At 39.7% G+C, this 16430-nt stretch overlaps 1 protein-coding gene across 1 annotated transcript in view; it reads left to right on the plus strand.

The window, feature by feature from the left end:
• Positions 1–15284, plus strand: part of LOC135072662 (uncharacterized) — a 36402-nt gene extending 21118 nt beyond the window's left edge. The window contains exons 14-25 of the mRNA XM_063966677.1: positions 2041–2138; positions 2671–2912; positions 3584–3748; positions 6185–6319; positions 8238–8375; positions 8915–9076; positions 10126–10267; positions 10759–10889; positions 12282–12474; positions 13561–13700; positions 14173–14316; positions 14783–15284. Of these exons, the coding sequence (XP_063822747.1) occupies positions 2041–2138; positions 2671–2912; positions 3584–3748; positions 6185–6319; positions 8238–8375; positions 8915–9076; positions 10126–10267; positions 10759–10889; positions 12282–12474; positions 13561–13700; positions 14173–14313 (1687 nt within the window). The 3' untranslated portion in view covers positions 14314–14316; positions 14783–15284. The remainder of the gene's footprint in view (positions 1–2040; positions 2139–2670; positions 2913–3583; positions 3749–6184; positions 6320–8237; positions 8376–8914; positions 9077–10125; positions 10268–10758; positions 10890–12281; positions 12475–13560; positions 13701–14172; positions 14317–14782) is intronic.
• The last annotated feature ends 1146 nt before the right edge of the window (positions 15285–16430 follow it).

Raw genomic sequence — 16430 nt, forward strand, 5'->3', positions numbered from 1 at the left:
ACGTCACTTATCATTTTACCGAAGTCAGCCCTATGGCTTCGGCGCAGTACCGATCACTGACGTTTGTTTGTCAACAAAATGGTGCTCGACTCTTGAGACAAGCTAAATTACACCATATTGTTAACGACATTGAGCATACATTTTTTTAAATACCTTCGCGAAGAAATCCTTCTGTACGTAGTACTTATTTATCATTCTGTGATATAAATACAGCTAGAACATTCTAGAACTCTCAAGAAGGATCTGACCCCTCAAAGCGTGTGCCACGTCAGCCGACAGAATGCGGACCTCTAAGATTCTCGATCATTCTGAAAGTTATAATACTACGAGAAAATTCCAAAATCTTTGAAGATGTTTGTGTAATTGAATTAAACTTGTCACCATTTATAAAAACCTATGTTTCATCATTCATGATCATCGTTTATTTATTTATCAAAAGGCATGTAGTGTCAATCAGAAGATAAAATAGTACAATAAACATGTTATAGCCCGACCAGGAACATAAAAACCCTCGCCATGTTGCGGAAAACTAATGGTACTAATTTCTTTTAATGGCAACAGTAACTGAAAACTTCATTGACATGTCACCTTGCATGTCAGTCTATTGCTGTCAAAGTGTAAACAAACTTTATTTTAAATGTGCGCAATTGATTTTGTGATTAAATTGCTAAAATCTTTTTATAGTCGTTAAAGAAAAGTGGTTCACAATGTGTTAAAGTATTTGTCGAAGAGAAATACTAAGGGTTCGGACAATATTTTCATTGAATAATGTTTCCGACAAAGGCTGTCAAATTGACTGACATGTTTATCGTATAGTACAGTCCACTATGAAAATTAGCTGTGGTTTGTTTCAACTACCTATTTTAAAAAAATTTGTCACTTTCTAAGTGTTGAATTTTATGGAATTGGGAAAGAAGTACCGAGTTTGAAGCGTTCATGAGCAAACATTGCAGTTGAATATTCAAGTTCTGAATTTGATTATTGATGAATAATAAAATAAATCCTACTAGCTCGATTGATGGTTTCATTTAATTTATTTAAACCAGGTTACCTATAATAATATTTTTTCGTTAATTTATGAAAATATCAAAGAAGAACGGTCATCTGTGACCCAGGCCCGACAGAAACGAGACATATCTCAGTTTTTTTGTCATGTCTTAATTAGTTAAATTATATATTTTTTATATTCGAAATCTATGTATAACACCAAAATATTACCCTTTGTTTTTGTTTAGGCGTTATACAAAAACTACTACAAAATGCCTATTTGTCACCAAAATTGGTAAATGTATGCACCTAAATGTCTATTACAGCTGCTATAGAATGTATCTAGGTGACCTGGAGATACAGCCGGATTATACAGGGTGGAAAAAATAATAAGTTACAAAATCCAAAAATTCAATGTTACCAGCTTCCATAATCTGTACCCTATTATTGGTACCATTTGAAAGAGCTCGTGAAGCACTTTCAGAATCAGTAACTAGTTTTTCAATATCTTGTATAGTTTAGAAATAATCGAGTGAGATCACTTATCGTTCCATATGTATAACCACCCTGTATAATCCGGTTGTATCTCCAGGTCACCTAGATACATTCCATAGCAGCTGTAATAGACATTTAGGTACATACATTTACCAATTTTGGTGATAAATAAGCATTTTGTATTAGTTTTTGTATAACGCCTAAACAAAAACAAAGGGTAATATTTTGGTGTTATACATAGATTTCGAATATAAAAAATATATAATTTAACTAATTAAGACATGGCAAAAAAACTGAGGTATGTCTCGTTTCTGTCGGGTCTGGGTTTTTTTTGTATGGGGCGTGACCGTTCTTCTTAGCCCGTAATCCTGAATCCTGATACATAAAGTTAGCCTATTAATTTAACACAGGTACGACTGTACTCAGTGTTGCACTATCAAATACAATTGACGCGCCTCTATGCCAGGGTTTTTATGTTCCTGGTCAGGCTATAATGCTTAAATCTAATCTAGGGCGTGTGCACACAGCGTGCTAACGTAGTGTAAATGTTTGTTCTAGTGATGTCCCCTGCGAGTTCTGCGAGCAACTTGTGAAGCACATGCGCGACACACTGGTTGCAAACACCACTGAACTTGAATTCTACAAGGTGCTCAAAGGTAGGTGTGGCTTATGGTACTATCGGCAACAGTGTTAACTGCCCATTGCCATTCATGTCATCTCGTTCTATCGCAAAGAATCACCATTTGATTAGAGCGAGAGCAAAAACGGAAATGGATTATTAACAGTGTGGCCGTGTGTACTTGCTTTACTTATTTATTCAGTGCTATAACTGACGACTACATTTTATCACGGATAATTTATTTCTTGTCTCCAACCAATCGCCTTACAATAAGGATTTCGTTTTAGCGCTCATCAGTTGGCACCACTGTAGAGTAAGTGTACTTGCCAGTGGCGCCAACTGTTAAAGTAAAACGATGGCCCTCAATTCTCAACACAAACTCGTATTACATATTGTTTTTACGTTAACTTATGAACCAGTAATCCTATAACAGAAAAATGTCTGTATTTTGAATATAAAAAGCACTTTCAGCCATGAGGCTATGCTATAGCTATAATATGAATTGTATCTCTTGCTAGAATATATTTTGCCTTTTATATTTAGTTACTTTATGGCTCTGTTTTAACTAGGTCTCTGCAAACAAACCGGCAACTTCAAGACGGAATGCCTTCACCTCGCCGAGCAATACTACCCGATGGTCTACCACTACCTGGTCTCCGACCTTCAGCCCGACAAGGTCTGCCAACTCATGGGCATGTGCGGCAAGAAACTTGACACGCCAATCGCGCCCTTGTTGCCTAAGGAACTCGTCATTAAGTCGGTTGCGACGTCGCCCAAACTCATCGGTACTGACGAAGCTAACAGCTACAAGGTGCGTTGATGCTAATTTATTTATTTTGCAGTTTTGTTTCCGCATTGATACAGCTGCGACTTTAGATGGTCACAGCGTAACGCTAATTCAAAATCTTCTATAATATAAAAATGAAACGCAAAATGTGTTGGTAAGCGCATAACTCAACAACGCCTGGACCAATTTTACCGATTAATGTTCGTTGAAGTCCAAGGACGGTTTTTACGGCGAGAAAAATTCGAAAAAATTTCGGGAAAACCATAAAAACAGCCATTTTTTCACGCTGGCAAAGCCACGGGCTGAAGGCTAGTATAGTATAAAAACTTTCAGTGACAGTAGCGAGCGAAACTTTTGTCAGTATTAAATAATAATCTTATGATCAGTTTTGTCTATTTAACATAAATTTTAGAGTAAAGCCTGGTCCGTGAGCACGTAGAATCCCGTCCAATGACCCCAAGCTACCCATCCTTATCGCTCGCACGTAATTATGTTGCTGCGGGCGCGCGTCGCACAGTCGCGGCAAGGATGGGCAGCTTGAGGTCATTGGACGGGATTCTACGTGCTCACGGACCAGGCTTTAGTAGTAGTCAACAGTAAGGCTTATAAGCCTTATGTTATAACGTAAAACAAGCCTATAACTATGTCATCTGTATTTAAGCTTTATGTTTTCTAAATAAAACTATCTTCTTCAGGTGAACACCAAGCAAGAGAACGTCCGCATAATGGACACGGAAGACCTGCCGCCGCTGACACTGGACCGCATGTTCGTGAGGATGCCTCAGAGCAAGGCCGGCTGCTCCTTCTGCCAGTACTTCCTGCACTATCTGCAGGTCGAACTCAGCGACTCTAGGACTGAGGTGAGATATCATCATTTCAGCCACAGGACGTCCACTGCTGAACATAGGCCTCGCCCAATTATTTCCATATTGCTTGGTCGTCGTTTCAGCCAAATGACGTCCACTGCTGGACAAAGGCCTCCCCCAAGGTTTTCCACAATGAACGGTCCTCCGCTGCCCGCATCCAGGCTCTTCCCGCGACCTTTACCAGATCGTCGGTCCACCTAGTAGGAGGCCTGCCCACGCTACGTCTTCCAGCCCGTGGTCGCCACTCGAGAACTTTCCTGCCCCAACGGCCATCGTCTCTACGTGCTATGTGCCCCGCCCACTGCCACTTGATTTTAGCAATTCTGCGAGCTATGTCGGTTACTTTGCTTGCTTGGTAGGTTTAATTGATTGGTAGCGGCCTGTATCCAGCTTACTGCCTTTATGAGACCGTCGGTCCACCTTGTGGATGGATTCCCTACGCTGCGCTTTCCGGTACGTGGCTTCCACTCCAGAATCTTGCTGCCCCATCGGCCGTCAGTTCTGCGTACTATATGCCCTGCCCATTGCCACTTCAGCTTGCTTCAGGTGAGATATAATAATGTAGTAATCAGGTGAGTACAAGCAAGAGAACGTCCGCATAATGGACACGGAAGACCTGCCGCCGCTGACACTGGACCGCATGTTCGTGAGGATGCCTCAGAGCAAGGCCGGCTGCTCCTTCTGCCAGTACTTCCTGCACTATCTGCAGGTGGAGCTAAGCGACTCTAGGACTGAGGTGAGATATCATCATTTCAGCCACAGGACGTCCACTGCTGAACATAGGCCTCCCCCAATGATATCCACATCTCTCGAATGGTAGCGGCCTTCCTGATTCGTAAATGAAAGTCCCACGGTGCGTTTGCTGGTACGTGGCCTCCACTCCAGAACCTTGCTGCCCCATCGGCCGTCAGTACTGCGTACTATGTGCCCTGCCCATTGCCACTTAAGCTTTCTTCAGGTGAGATATAATCATCATTTCAGCCACAAGACGCCCACTGCTGAACATAGGCCTCCCTCATTGATTTATGCCCGTTTTCACCATCAATCCCTAATTTCTAAGTGACCCCTATGGTAACACGTAACAGGAAATTTGTTTTCAAAGTGGCCACTTAAAAATTAGGGATTGATGGTGAAAACGGGCATTAGTGGCCTTTATCCAGCGCGCCTTCCTGCTACCTTTATGAGATCATCGGTCCACCTTGTGGATGGATTCCCTACGCTGCGCTTTCCGGTACGTGGCCTCCACTCCAGAACCTTGCTGCCCCATCGGCCGTCAGTTCTGTGTACTATGTGCCCGGCCCATTGCCACTTCAGCTTTCTTCAGGTGAGATATAATAATGTAGTAAGAAGGTACAAGCAAGAGAACGTCCGCATAATGGACACGGAAGACCTGCCGCCGCTGACACTGGACCGCATGTTCGTGAGGATGCCTCAGAGCAAGGCCGGCTGCTCCTTCTGCCAGTACTTCCTGCACTATCTGCAGGTGGAGCTAAGCGACTCTAGGACTGAGGTGAGATATCACCATTTCAGCCACAGGACGTCCACTGCTGAACATAGGCCTCCCCCAATGATTTCCACATCTCTCGAATGGTAGCGGCCTTCCTGATTCGTAAATGAAAGTCCCACGGTGCGTTTGCTGGTACGTGGCCTCCACTCCAGAACCTTGCTGCCCCATCGGCCGTCAGTACTGCGTACTATGTGCCCTGCCCATTGCCACTTAAGCTTTCTTCAGGTGAGAGTAAGGATGCCTCAGAGCAAGGCCGGCTGCTCCTTCTGCCAGTACTTCCTGCACTAACTGCAGGTGGAGCTAAGCGACTCTAGGACTGAGGTGAGATATCATCATTATTTCAGCCGTAGGACGTCCACTGCTGAACATAGGGCTCCCTCATTGATTTATGCCCGTTTTCACCATCAATCTCTAATTTTTAAGTGACCCCTATGGTAACACATAACAGGAAATTTGTTTTCAAAGGGGTCACTTAAAAATTAGGGATTGATGGTGAAAACGGGCATTAGTGGCCTATATCCAGCGCGCCTTTCTGCTACCTTTATGAGGTCGTTGAAGCACTTTGTGGATGGACGTCCTACGCTGTGTTTTCTGGTACGTAGCCTCCATTTCAGAACCTTGCTGTCTAGTAACGAAATAGATGTTTACAAACAACTCGTCCTCTTCCAAAACTTGTATCTTCTGGTGTCAATAGAACGTAAACGAAACGTACTAAAAATAATAATATTCGATAACGCAACTGTAACAGTAGTAGTTGTATCAATTGGTAAAGAAAGGATATTGGTCTTCGTCCATATATTGTTGGCCTAAGAACCAACAGTGATGAAAAATACCTCTCTAAATTCAAAATGACACGACTTAGCATAAACGAACAATGACCCTAACGAACACTTCTAAAAAAAACTATTTCTTTAATTTTATAGGATGAGATCAAGGAAGCAGTGAACAAGGCGTGCGACCGCTTGCCAAAGTCCATCGATGGGGAATGCCGCACCTTCGTCACCAACTACGGACCCGCCGTCATCGCTCTGCTGGTGCAAGAGATTGACCCGGCCAGTGTGAGTATTACATTTGGTTTACATTTAGTTCCTGCACTATCTAATAAATGCATGACTAGAAGGCCCAAAGTATGACTGAAAGAGATTTCATTTATGACATCGGATTCGCTTTTTGTACACCGATATTGTGTGTAATAACGTCATAAATAAATAGTTGGGGTTATTGTACCTTAGCTGGCGATCACATTATATCAAAACCAGTTGCTTTCGCAATAAATTACGAATTGCATTAATTACAATTTGTATTAAACTAGAATACACACTTAATACAATAAAAAAAACTAACTACGACTGACAGATTTCAACTGTTACTTTAAACAAGTCTGGCGACTGAGGGGACCTAATCTTTTTTTTATCAGCTTTTACACATTTTTTTTTTAATAATAAATTGATTATTTCTCACCACATACAATACATATAAAACAATAAGAATATTATGAACAATCAAGAAATTGTGGCAGGTTAATACCTGAATTAGGAAAATTCCTGTTGCTCAGGATATTAACCCTCCACCCCATACAAGAAGTATTAAAGTTTATACACCGTGTTACTTTGCATTCTTGCCATATTCACAGAGACAAAAGTAGGGAACAATACCTATTATTTAAGATAAACAAGAGACTCCTATAAAGAAAGTACACTAAGTTTTTAGTAAATTTGGTTTTTCAGTACAAATTGGAATAAACCAATTTTGTCTCGCACGTTCTACAGGTGCAATTGGAATAAACCTAGTGGGCGTGGCCTAGTTCTTATTAATCTGTGATGTTTTATGGCTCTGGGTACCAGCCTTTTTATCCAGTCATAATAATTATTTTAAAATACTCTTCAGTTGATTTCAGATTTTCCTTTCTACTTTACGGGCTTATGACCGTCAAAAATACGTAATAATTATTAGGGTTTTAATTAATTTATAACATAGTTCCATATTTTTGCAAATTAATAAATTAAGTATGAAATGAAATCACCTTATTCACAATTAATTATCTATATTATATTTATTTATAAGTTCCTACTTACAAAGTTTACGTACTGCGAAGCAAATGTTCAAATTGTCCTCCGTTCTGATGAAGGCACAGTCTAGCACGGCGAAGCGTTGGTATTTCGCTTTAGTTTTCACAACACAAACGTTTTGTCTAACAGTTTCGCTGAAACAATCCTTTCATGTAACACGTTTACACTGTTTATCTCTTCTGCGCATACCAGTCGTTTCAAGTCACTCTTAGTCCATTGGTGTTAGGTCCGAGGGTCGTGGTGGCCAAGCTACTGGACCCCCTCGTCCAATCCACTGTTCACCAAACGTATTATTCGCGCACTTGACGTCCTTATTGTGGGGAAGCACCATCCTGCTGGTAGTAAAGCATTTGGTGTAACGCTATGGGTACGTCATCAAGCATGTCGTCTAAGACGTCTTGCAGACACTCCAAGCACCATTTTGATGAATTATACGTTGTTTTAATACACTTCAGTCATTTTTGTATTATTTATAACGTGATTTGTGATTGATGGATTTCTCAGTTCTTTACAAAAGTGTCAAAAAGACATTTTAAAGACAATAGATTGCAATAGATATTTAAAAATACAATAAAAAGTAAAAAAGTCTTCATCACCATCGCCAACAAGTGATGTGCATGCGTTACGATAATTAGTGATGTGTTTAACAGATTGTCGATAAAATAAAATATTCAAGATTAAAAAATAAAATTTTCGGGCATTATTTTTTTACGGATTTGTGTTCAGTATCAGTAATATAGTTACCTCTGTAAATATGGCAAGAATGCAAAGTAACACCCTGTATAAAGATTTTTAGATTATAGGTATCAAAAAGACGTGATGATTCATTATTCTGCTTTTTTTTTAAATGGTCTCCTATTTCCGTGAATATTGCTGTAATTCTTTGTTAACCATTTTGTCCTTGCAGGTATGCCCAGCGCTGGGCCTGTGCGAGCAGACTCAAGAAGTGAGGAAAGTGTCCATCAACTTCGAGAAGTCCAACTGCCCGCTGTGCCTGTTCGCTGTCGAACAACTCGAGACCATGCTCAAGAACAACCGCACTGAGGTCAGTAGAAAACAAGACTCTTCGAAACTAAGTATTTAAAATTGTTTATTTTTGAAGTTCTCGTAGAACCCTACTTCTTTTGCATTTGAGAGATACTACTGAAAATGTCACTTTTTGGTCCTTTAAAGTTAAACAGACAAATGTTTCAAAAGATGCAAAATACATAAGAGGCCCCACTGTTCATCTCGATGTGCCATCACATACTGAATCTTCATTATTTATTCTGCAATTGACTATTATTAATAATCTGTATTGACAATTTCACAATTTGACATGTAATGAATATTATAAATAAATTTCTTATTCTTAGGTCATCTAGATTCCCCTGCAAGAACTCTCTAATTTACCAAAGACAAATGGAAGATATACCTACACTCCCCACGCTGTCCAGACGGGTTGGAGAGGCCTGATGCTCGTATATTCTCCTTTATAGCTAGTTAATCTAATGACCCATGATTTATGTATTTTTCATCAAGCTCTTAAGTTTGATTGCTACTTCCCCTGACACATTGTATAAAATTATTATTATTATTCCACAGGAGAACATCCGCCACGCTCTAGACAACCTTTGCACCCACCTGTCGACCAAACTTCAAACTGAGTGCGTGGACTTCGTGGATGCCTACACCAACCAACTGGTGGAGATGCTGGTCGCTAACATGGACGCTCAAGAAGTCTGCGTCTACCTTAAGCTGTGCACGGTAAGACTACTCATACTCCTAGTCACTGTCATCATCACTTATATCAAGTCGTTTAGGCTCCATTGAAGTAGGACCAGGCCTGTTCATCTCCGCGAGTTTACATCGAAAACAAAACACGCACGATGGCCCACCTACAGGATACTATTCGACAAGGCCTCACATACGAACGAACATTGACTCACGCACGCGTATTCTTGTGTATGATGGAAGAAAATAAAGAAAATGGTGTACTAAATACTGTGCAGTATTTAACTGCCTAAATAATAATAAAAACAGAATGTACTTTTTTAAGTTGCCTCAAGACACTGAGAGGTAAATAAGTAGTTAATATTATTCATGATAATTCATGCTATATCATGTGTTTCTTGCGCCATTTTCCGCAGTTTGGCACTTAACGTCACATCATTTTACCGAAGTCAGTCCTATAGCTTCGGCGCAGTGCCGATCACTGACGTTTGTCAACAAAATGGTGCTTGACTCTTGAGACAGGCTAAATTACACCATATTGTTAATGACATTGAACATACATTTTTTTAAATACCTTCGCGAAGTAAAACTTCTGTACGTAGTACTTATTATTATTCTGTGGTAGGACGCCCTCCAATTTAGCAGAGGCAAAAGTCAGAATTTAGCCTACACTCCACCCTGGCCAGGCAGACGGGTTGAGGAGGCCTGATTTTGGCATCAGTCGCCTTTAGTTTTACGACATCCACAGCTAAGCGACATCCACAGCTAAGCACTGTACGAGTATATGCAATTTTTTCCCCGAGTATTCTCACCGCCGGCAAGAAAACTTCTGAATATCAACATTTTTCGTCATTTTGTCAAGTCAAACGTCAAGCTCTTATAGTTAAAACAAGTTTGCAAGTGCGACATGCGATTCGCATCTAGCATGATGGCTAAAAATGGTGGATGGAAAAAAAATACACTCCTAAGACCATCACAGAATCTTTGCAATATGTAACATTATCAGCGGAACCACCGCAGAATTTATTAGTTTACATACTTTCTTTCACTATTTTACTCACATTTATTTATTTCTTCTGAAGGACACTTCGATTAAAACAGATCCACTAAAGATCACTCACTCGAGCATCGACAAATTCCACGACAATCCTCAGCTGAATGCCGACAGGAACAACAGGAAGAAGTCTATGCTACCCGCACACATGCTCGTGAATGGCGATATCGGTAAGTTATTATTTAACAATTAGCTTTTGCCAAATCTGTTGAGTAGTTTGGCGCGAAAGAGTAATAAATATACATACATTGACAAGTTAAAGTTACTATTTGGCCACCACTTTACCTACTATGACGTTGCTTTTTCTTATTCTGTGTTTGTAATAATTGAGATCACCGCAACCATACACAAGTAAAAATAATAATTATGGGGCCAGATTTTTTCCAAAAAAATGTGTTACTTAAAACCTTTAGGTAATGTCCTAACCAAACTGGGAACATGTACACAAAGTAATGGCTACCAGTGGTTATGAAAGCCACTGAATAGCCACCAGATTACACGCCAAGACTTATTTCATTTTTAGTGGCTCTTAGAATTTACGTTTTAAAATCCATAAATAAACAATGCAATGCAATTCTCAAGCTTATTTTTGTCATAACACTTCTACGAGAATTTAAATAAATTAATTGAATTAGGTATTTAAATTGTAACATTTGAACAGAAACGAACGAAATTCCCGACGACACCGTGAACGGTCGGCCCATCAACAAGGTATCGCAGAAGACCGTGTGTGTCGTCTGCGAGTTCGTCATGAAGGAGATCGACGAGCAGATCAAGGATAAACACAACGAGGTGAGTTCACAATAACTTATGCACTGTATTACCAAGGAATAAGGTTGCTTTCCGTCAACGCGAGTATTGAAATAATTCTTCTAGCTATTTACCTAGGTTTATGATGTAGTAAAGTTGATAGTATAGCAGACTGCACTGCAGGTTTAATTTTCCTAAAAAAAATTGCAATTACAACTACATGACGTGCCACAGTGATAAGCTGTCGTCGTCCGTATAGCACCGACGAACGAACACTCCATGCATTTTTTGCTTAGCAGAACGCAACTTCAATAAAATATTCTTCACTTACGTTACGTTACTTACTTAATTCATAGATTTACGACTTTTCTCATACATATTTTTTTAATGTAAAGATATAAAGTTCTAACCACACGTTATGTAATATTAAAAGAGTATTGTTGATTTCAAAGCTAATTATAGCCCGACCAGGAACATAAAAACCCTGGCATAGAGGCTCGTCAATTGCATTTGATAGTGCAACACTGAGTGCAGTCGTACCTGTGTTAAAATAATAGGCTAACTTTATGTATCAGAATTCAGGATTACGGGCTAATTTGATATTTTCATAAATAACGAAAAAAGATTATATTGTAGGTAACCTAGTTTAAATAAATTAAATGAAACCATCAATCGAGCTAGTAGGATTTACTCGTATTTTATTATTCATCAATAATCAAATTCAGAACTTGAATATTCAACTGCAACGTCTGCTCATGAACGCTACAAACTCGGTGCTCCTTTCCCAATTCCATAAAATTCAACACTTACAAAGTGACAAAAAACTTTAAAATAGGTACCTAGTTGAAACAAACCACAGCTAATTTTCATAGTGGACTGTATAGTTCCAAAATACTGGACTGTCCTGTCGATGACATTGACAGTGGGGCGCCACCGTCTATACCGGATCGCTGGTTCAGATTTTTGCCATGTTGGAAACCATATAGTTGAACGATGGTAGCGCCCCCCTGTCATTGAGTTTGGTGGGACAGTTCAGCGTGGGTCATCTATACTATGTATACGATAAACATGTCAGTCAATTTGACAACCTTTGTCGGAAACATTATTCAATGAAAATATTGTCCGAACCCTTAGTATTTCATTACCTACATTTTCATTACTTACATTTTTCACCCTTATTAAATAAGTTTGTTTACACTTTGACAGCAATAGACAGTTAAATTATTGACATGCAAGGTGACATCCAATGAAGTTGTCAGTTACTGTTGCCATTAAAAGAAATTAGTACCATTAGTTTTCCGCAACATGGCGAGGGTTTTTATGTTCCTGGTCGGGCTATAATTCGCTTTCGAGGGCTAAAATTACTTACAAGTTGTCTAGAATTTGTTGGTTATTGAATCAAATACCCAACTATATCAATGCATTCTGCAACAGGATGAAATCAAGAAGATAGTCCACGGCGTGTGCCGCCACATGCCCAAGTCGGTGCGCGCCGAGTGCGACCAGTTCGTGGAGAAGTACGCCGACCTCGTCATCAGCCTGCTGGCCCAGGAGCTCGAACCCGACCAGGTGTGCCAGCAGCTCAAGCTCTGCGACCCGCAGATCATAGCGCTGGATGGAATCAGAGGTAAGACCAACTGAAGAATTAGTCCTTATCCTCAGGAATGTGCAGAGAAAAATGGCGGATAAAGAGAAGGATAGATTAGTGGTGAACAGGAAAACGCCCTTCAAGACGTGACTAACCCACTAAACTAAAAAGTACTCATTATTAAGCAGAATATATGGGTAGAGTATGGTGGTTCCTGCAGTGTAGAATAGGACTACCCCTACTCTTCCCGTGGATGTCAAAAGAGGTGACTCCCCAACCCGTCTGGCCAGGGTGGGGAATGTAGGTTGACCGAATCCTCCATTTGCCTCTGGTAAGTTACAGAGGGTCGTCCAGCAGTGAAGACTAAATGAACTGATGATCAATTAGGAAAACTAAAGCAACCCACACAGCCCATATTCCACGGCATATGCCGTCACTTGCCCAAGTCGGTGCGCGCCGAGTGCGACCAGTTCGTGGAGAAGTACGCCGACCTCGCCATCAGCCTGCTGGCCCAGGAGCTCGAACCCGACCAGGTGTGCCAGCAGCTCAAGCTCTGCGACCCGCAGATCATAGCGCTGGATGGCATCAGAGGTAAGACCAATTGAAATAACGCTTCAAAATTTGTAGGAAATTGCCTCGAGGCTTGGGTCTTTTATTAGACGAACAAAGGTCTGATCATCACTTTCCATCAGGTGAGATGCAGACCAAGAGCTTCCTCGTTATGGATAAGAAAAAACATCAAAATTGGTTTACAACTCTCGAAGATATCATTCAGTTGTAAAACCAATATTGCGACTGAGGTTTTTATGATTTTAAAAAACTACTCAGCTGATTTATGTAAATTAATAATTATTTTCCAAATTTGTCCAGACGTGTTCGAGTAATAGAATCGAATGAAGTTGTAGTTTTTCTGTCAAAAAGCTCCTATGAGACCTTTCCAGCAAATGGGAAAACGGGATAATCATATACATAATTTAATCAGTGAAATAGTGAGTGTGTAACAACGTAAGGATTTTAGCAAATTAGAGATGGTCCTAATATGGAGGATCCCTGCAGTGGAGACTAAATGACCAGATGATGGTAATAATAGACTTTGAAACTAAACAAGCGTCTGTTTCCCAGCAGAAGAGATCCTGGACTGCGCCGTATGCGAGACGGTGGTGTTGGCCGTCAAGAAAGTGCTCAACAACGACAAAGTGGACCGCAACATCGTGCACATCGTCGAGAAGTCCTGCGCCCTGCTGCCCGCCAAGTACTACGACAGGGTAAGTTGAATACTAACTAATAAATTGCTTACAGGTGGACAAAGAGTGGCTTTGACTCTCCAGCGCAAGTTTTTTGAAATCATTTAACAAAAACACAGATTTTTTTCTGAAAAATGTTTCTTTAGAAGCGTCTATACCTCATCATATCTCTCGTGGCTTGTGTAGACAAACAAACAAAAAATCATAGCGCAAAACAAAACTAATGTGTCCAGCGAGTTAACGAGTTGTCAAAATGACAGATGACGCCCCTCGACCCCCGCGGAATTTTCTGTACGTGTTTTCCACCGTGAATAAAAAGCAAAAACATTGTTGATGCAAGCAAAAATGTGTAATGAAACAATGTTTTGTGTAGACAATTTTGTTGAATGTTGACATGTCTTTGTTGATTGTGTAGGGCATAACACGCGCTGTTATGTGTGCTGCTTTTATAAATTAAAGACAGGACTCCATTAATAGTGTTTTATTCCACCAGTGCCACACCATGATGGAGATATACGGAGACAGCGTGATCCACCTGATTGAAACCATGGGCGTCAAGGGTGTGTGCCAAAAGATCGGGCTCTGCAGCGCTTCGGAGGCCTTCGTCGTCGATATGCATAAGGGCAACCATTGATGGGTAAGTTTGCGTGATGATGATGATATTATATTCTTAACGCGTCTGTGCTACAACTGTTCAGATTCAGTTAGGTTATTATGTCACGTGATTAATCATGTCACAGAGTAGGTAAGGTCCAAGTGACTCCCTACAGTGGCACTGCCTGCATCATAACAAACGAAACTTGGAAAAGTACCCTTTGGAAAAATCATAAGGAGACAACTTCAATTACTAAACAAGGCACATTTATTTGACTCATTTAGATGCAGTGCCCCAGACGACTAAACACTTTCTAAATGATATTTTCATACAAAATAAAAGTCTAAATATGTCATAAATGGTTCAATTTTCCCTAAGGCTCATAGTGTAACCTAGGATTTTGACTCATACAACCACCATACAAACGGCAATATTTTTGACAACCTTACAATGTCTGACAAAATAATGTTGCCAGTCTAATGTTTACATTATTTATCTATTGTTTCAGGATAAGCAGGTCGAACAATCTTCGTGAGATTGTAGCCGCATTAGTAATCTCCATTTTAATATTATTATGTAAGTCATGATTTTTTTACCAAAACCATGTAGAATTAAGTTTGGTTTGTTTCAAGAGAAGTATTGTGACTTTTTCTTTCATGTACTTTCTTTTTCGTAGTTTCCTTATTTTACGCTAAGTATTTTTTTATTAATCGTGGATTTATTGGAGACTAAAATTCAATTAGCCCCTATTTTTATAAAATGTGTGTAAATTTTTAAATCCAAAAGTGTACTTATGTTTTATGCGTACAATAATAGCTTCATCAAGTTAAAATAATATCATCTTAACGTAAAGTTGGCTCATAATACATTATAATGTCATATCGTAATAATATGAATAACCGCAGATTATAGCTAACAATATTTTATTGCGAAATGTAATTAACTCACGCTAGCCTGTGATAAGTCATTTGTAAACTGTTTCTATATAAAAAGTAAAGTTTGGAAAAGTATCATTCGTGTTTTATTTCATAGTACGCCCCATTGCAATATGCGACAACGATGTTTAACTAAATTCTGAAATGTATAAAAAATGTTCAAAAATAAATTGACTATTTTATTCACAAGAATTATTTTACATTATAGAAATAACAAGATAGTTACTTGAAAAATAAATATTTACATGATTACGTCCCCGCTAAAAAGACATTGGCATTTTAAAGTGGCAGATGCTAAAAAGAATGCAGCATTATTTTACAGATTGCAATAATCTCTTTATTTACCAGCAATCAAAATGGATTGGGAAGCTTATTCCTCCAGGACAGCAGCTCGTGATTAACGATAGTATTCAATATTTATCGTGCCAGCTCCGGCTCCTTCGGGTTAATACAGGGTGTTAGGTAAATGGGTATATGAGCCGACACTAGCCCATGTTAACATGGTCATATATAAATGGTATGGTGAAGTCAGAAATTTGATGTAATCATTTTATTTTTTTTAATTTTCATACAAAATAAATTTTATAAAATCCGATTTGTATGAAAATAAAAATAATTAAAATGAAGATATCAATTTTCTGACCTCACCATACCATTTATATGACCATGTTAATATGGGCTAGTGTCGGCTCATATACCCATTTACGTAACATCCTGTATAGTAACCTAGTCGACTAATTGTGTTCCGACACGTTCTACTAAATTACTCGACTGGTGCGAACAAGGATAGAGCTGGCAGTAGGCTCGGCGATGTGCTTCACCTTCACTGAACGGTACTGGATCTAATCTTATAGGTATAGATTTCTGTAGGTGACTCTTGTGGCGGAAAGGGCGTGTGACTAGATGCACATAGCTCTTTATTGACATCAAGCTTTACCAAAGGTTATGGAAGATAGTTGGATCTACTATAGGTCTGTATTGATTTCCAAGCTATCCTTAGTTGAGCAGTCTCAGTCCTCAGTCGCTACTCTTCAGATGGCAACTGAACTTGATATCAAGCTTTACCTAACAATAAGGAACAGAGTTGGATCTATTTTGAGCTGCTTCCATGCTTTCAAGCTGCCTTCAGTTGAGCTGCGACTCTCTTCTCCCGCTGTCAGTGCTGGTAATAGGGGCGACGTAAAGTGCTTCAACTTCACTGAACAGTATTGGATCTAATAT

This window comes from Ostrinia nubilalis, chromosome 6 (assembly GCF_963855985.1).
Source record: "Ostrinia nubilalis chromosome 6, ilOstNubi1.1, whole genome shotgun sequence".
Lineage (NCBI taxonomy): Eukaryota > Metazoa > Arthropoda > Insecta > Lepidoptera > Crambidae > Ostrinia > Ostrinia nubilalis.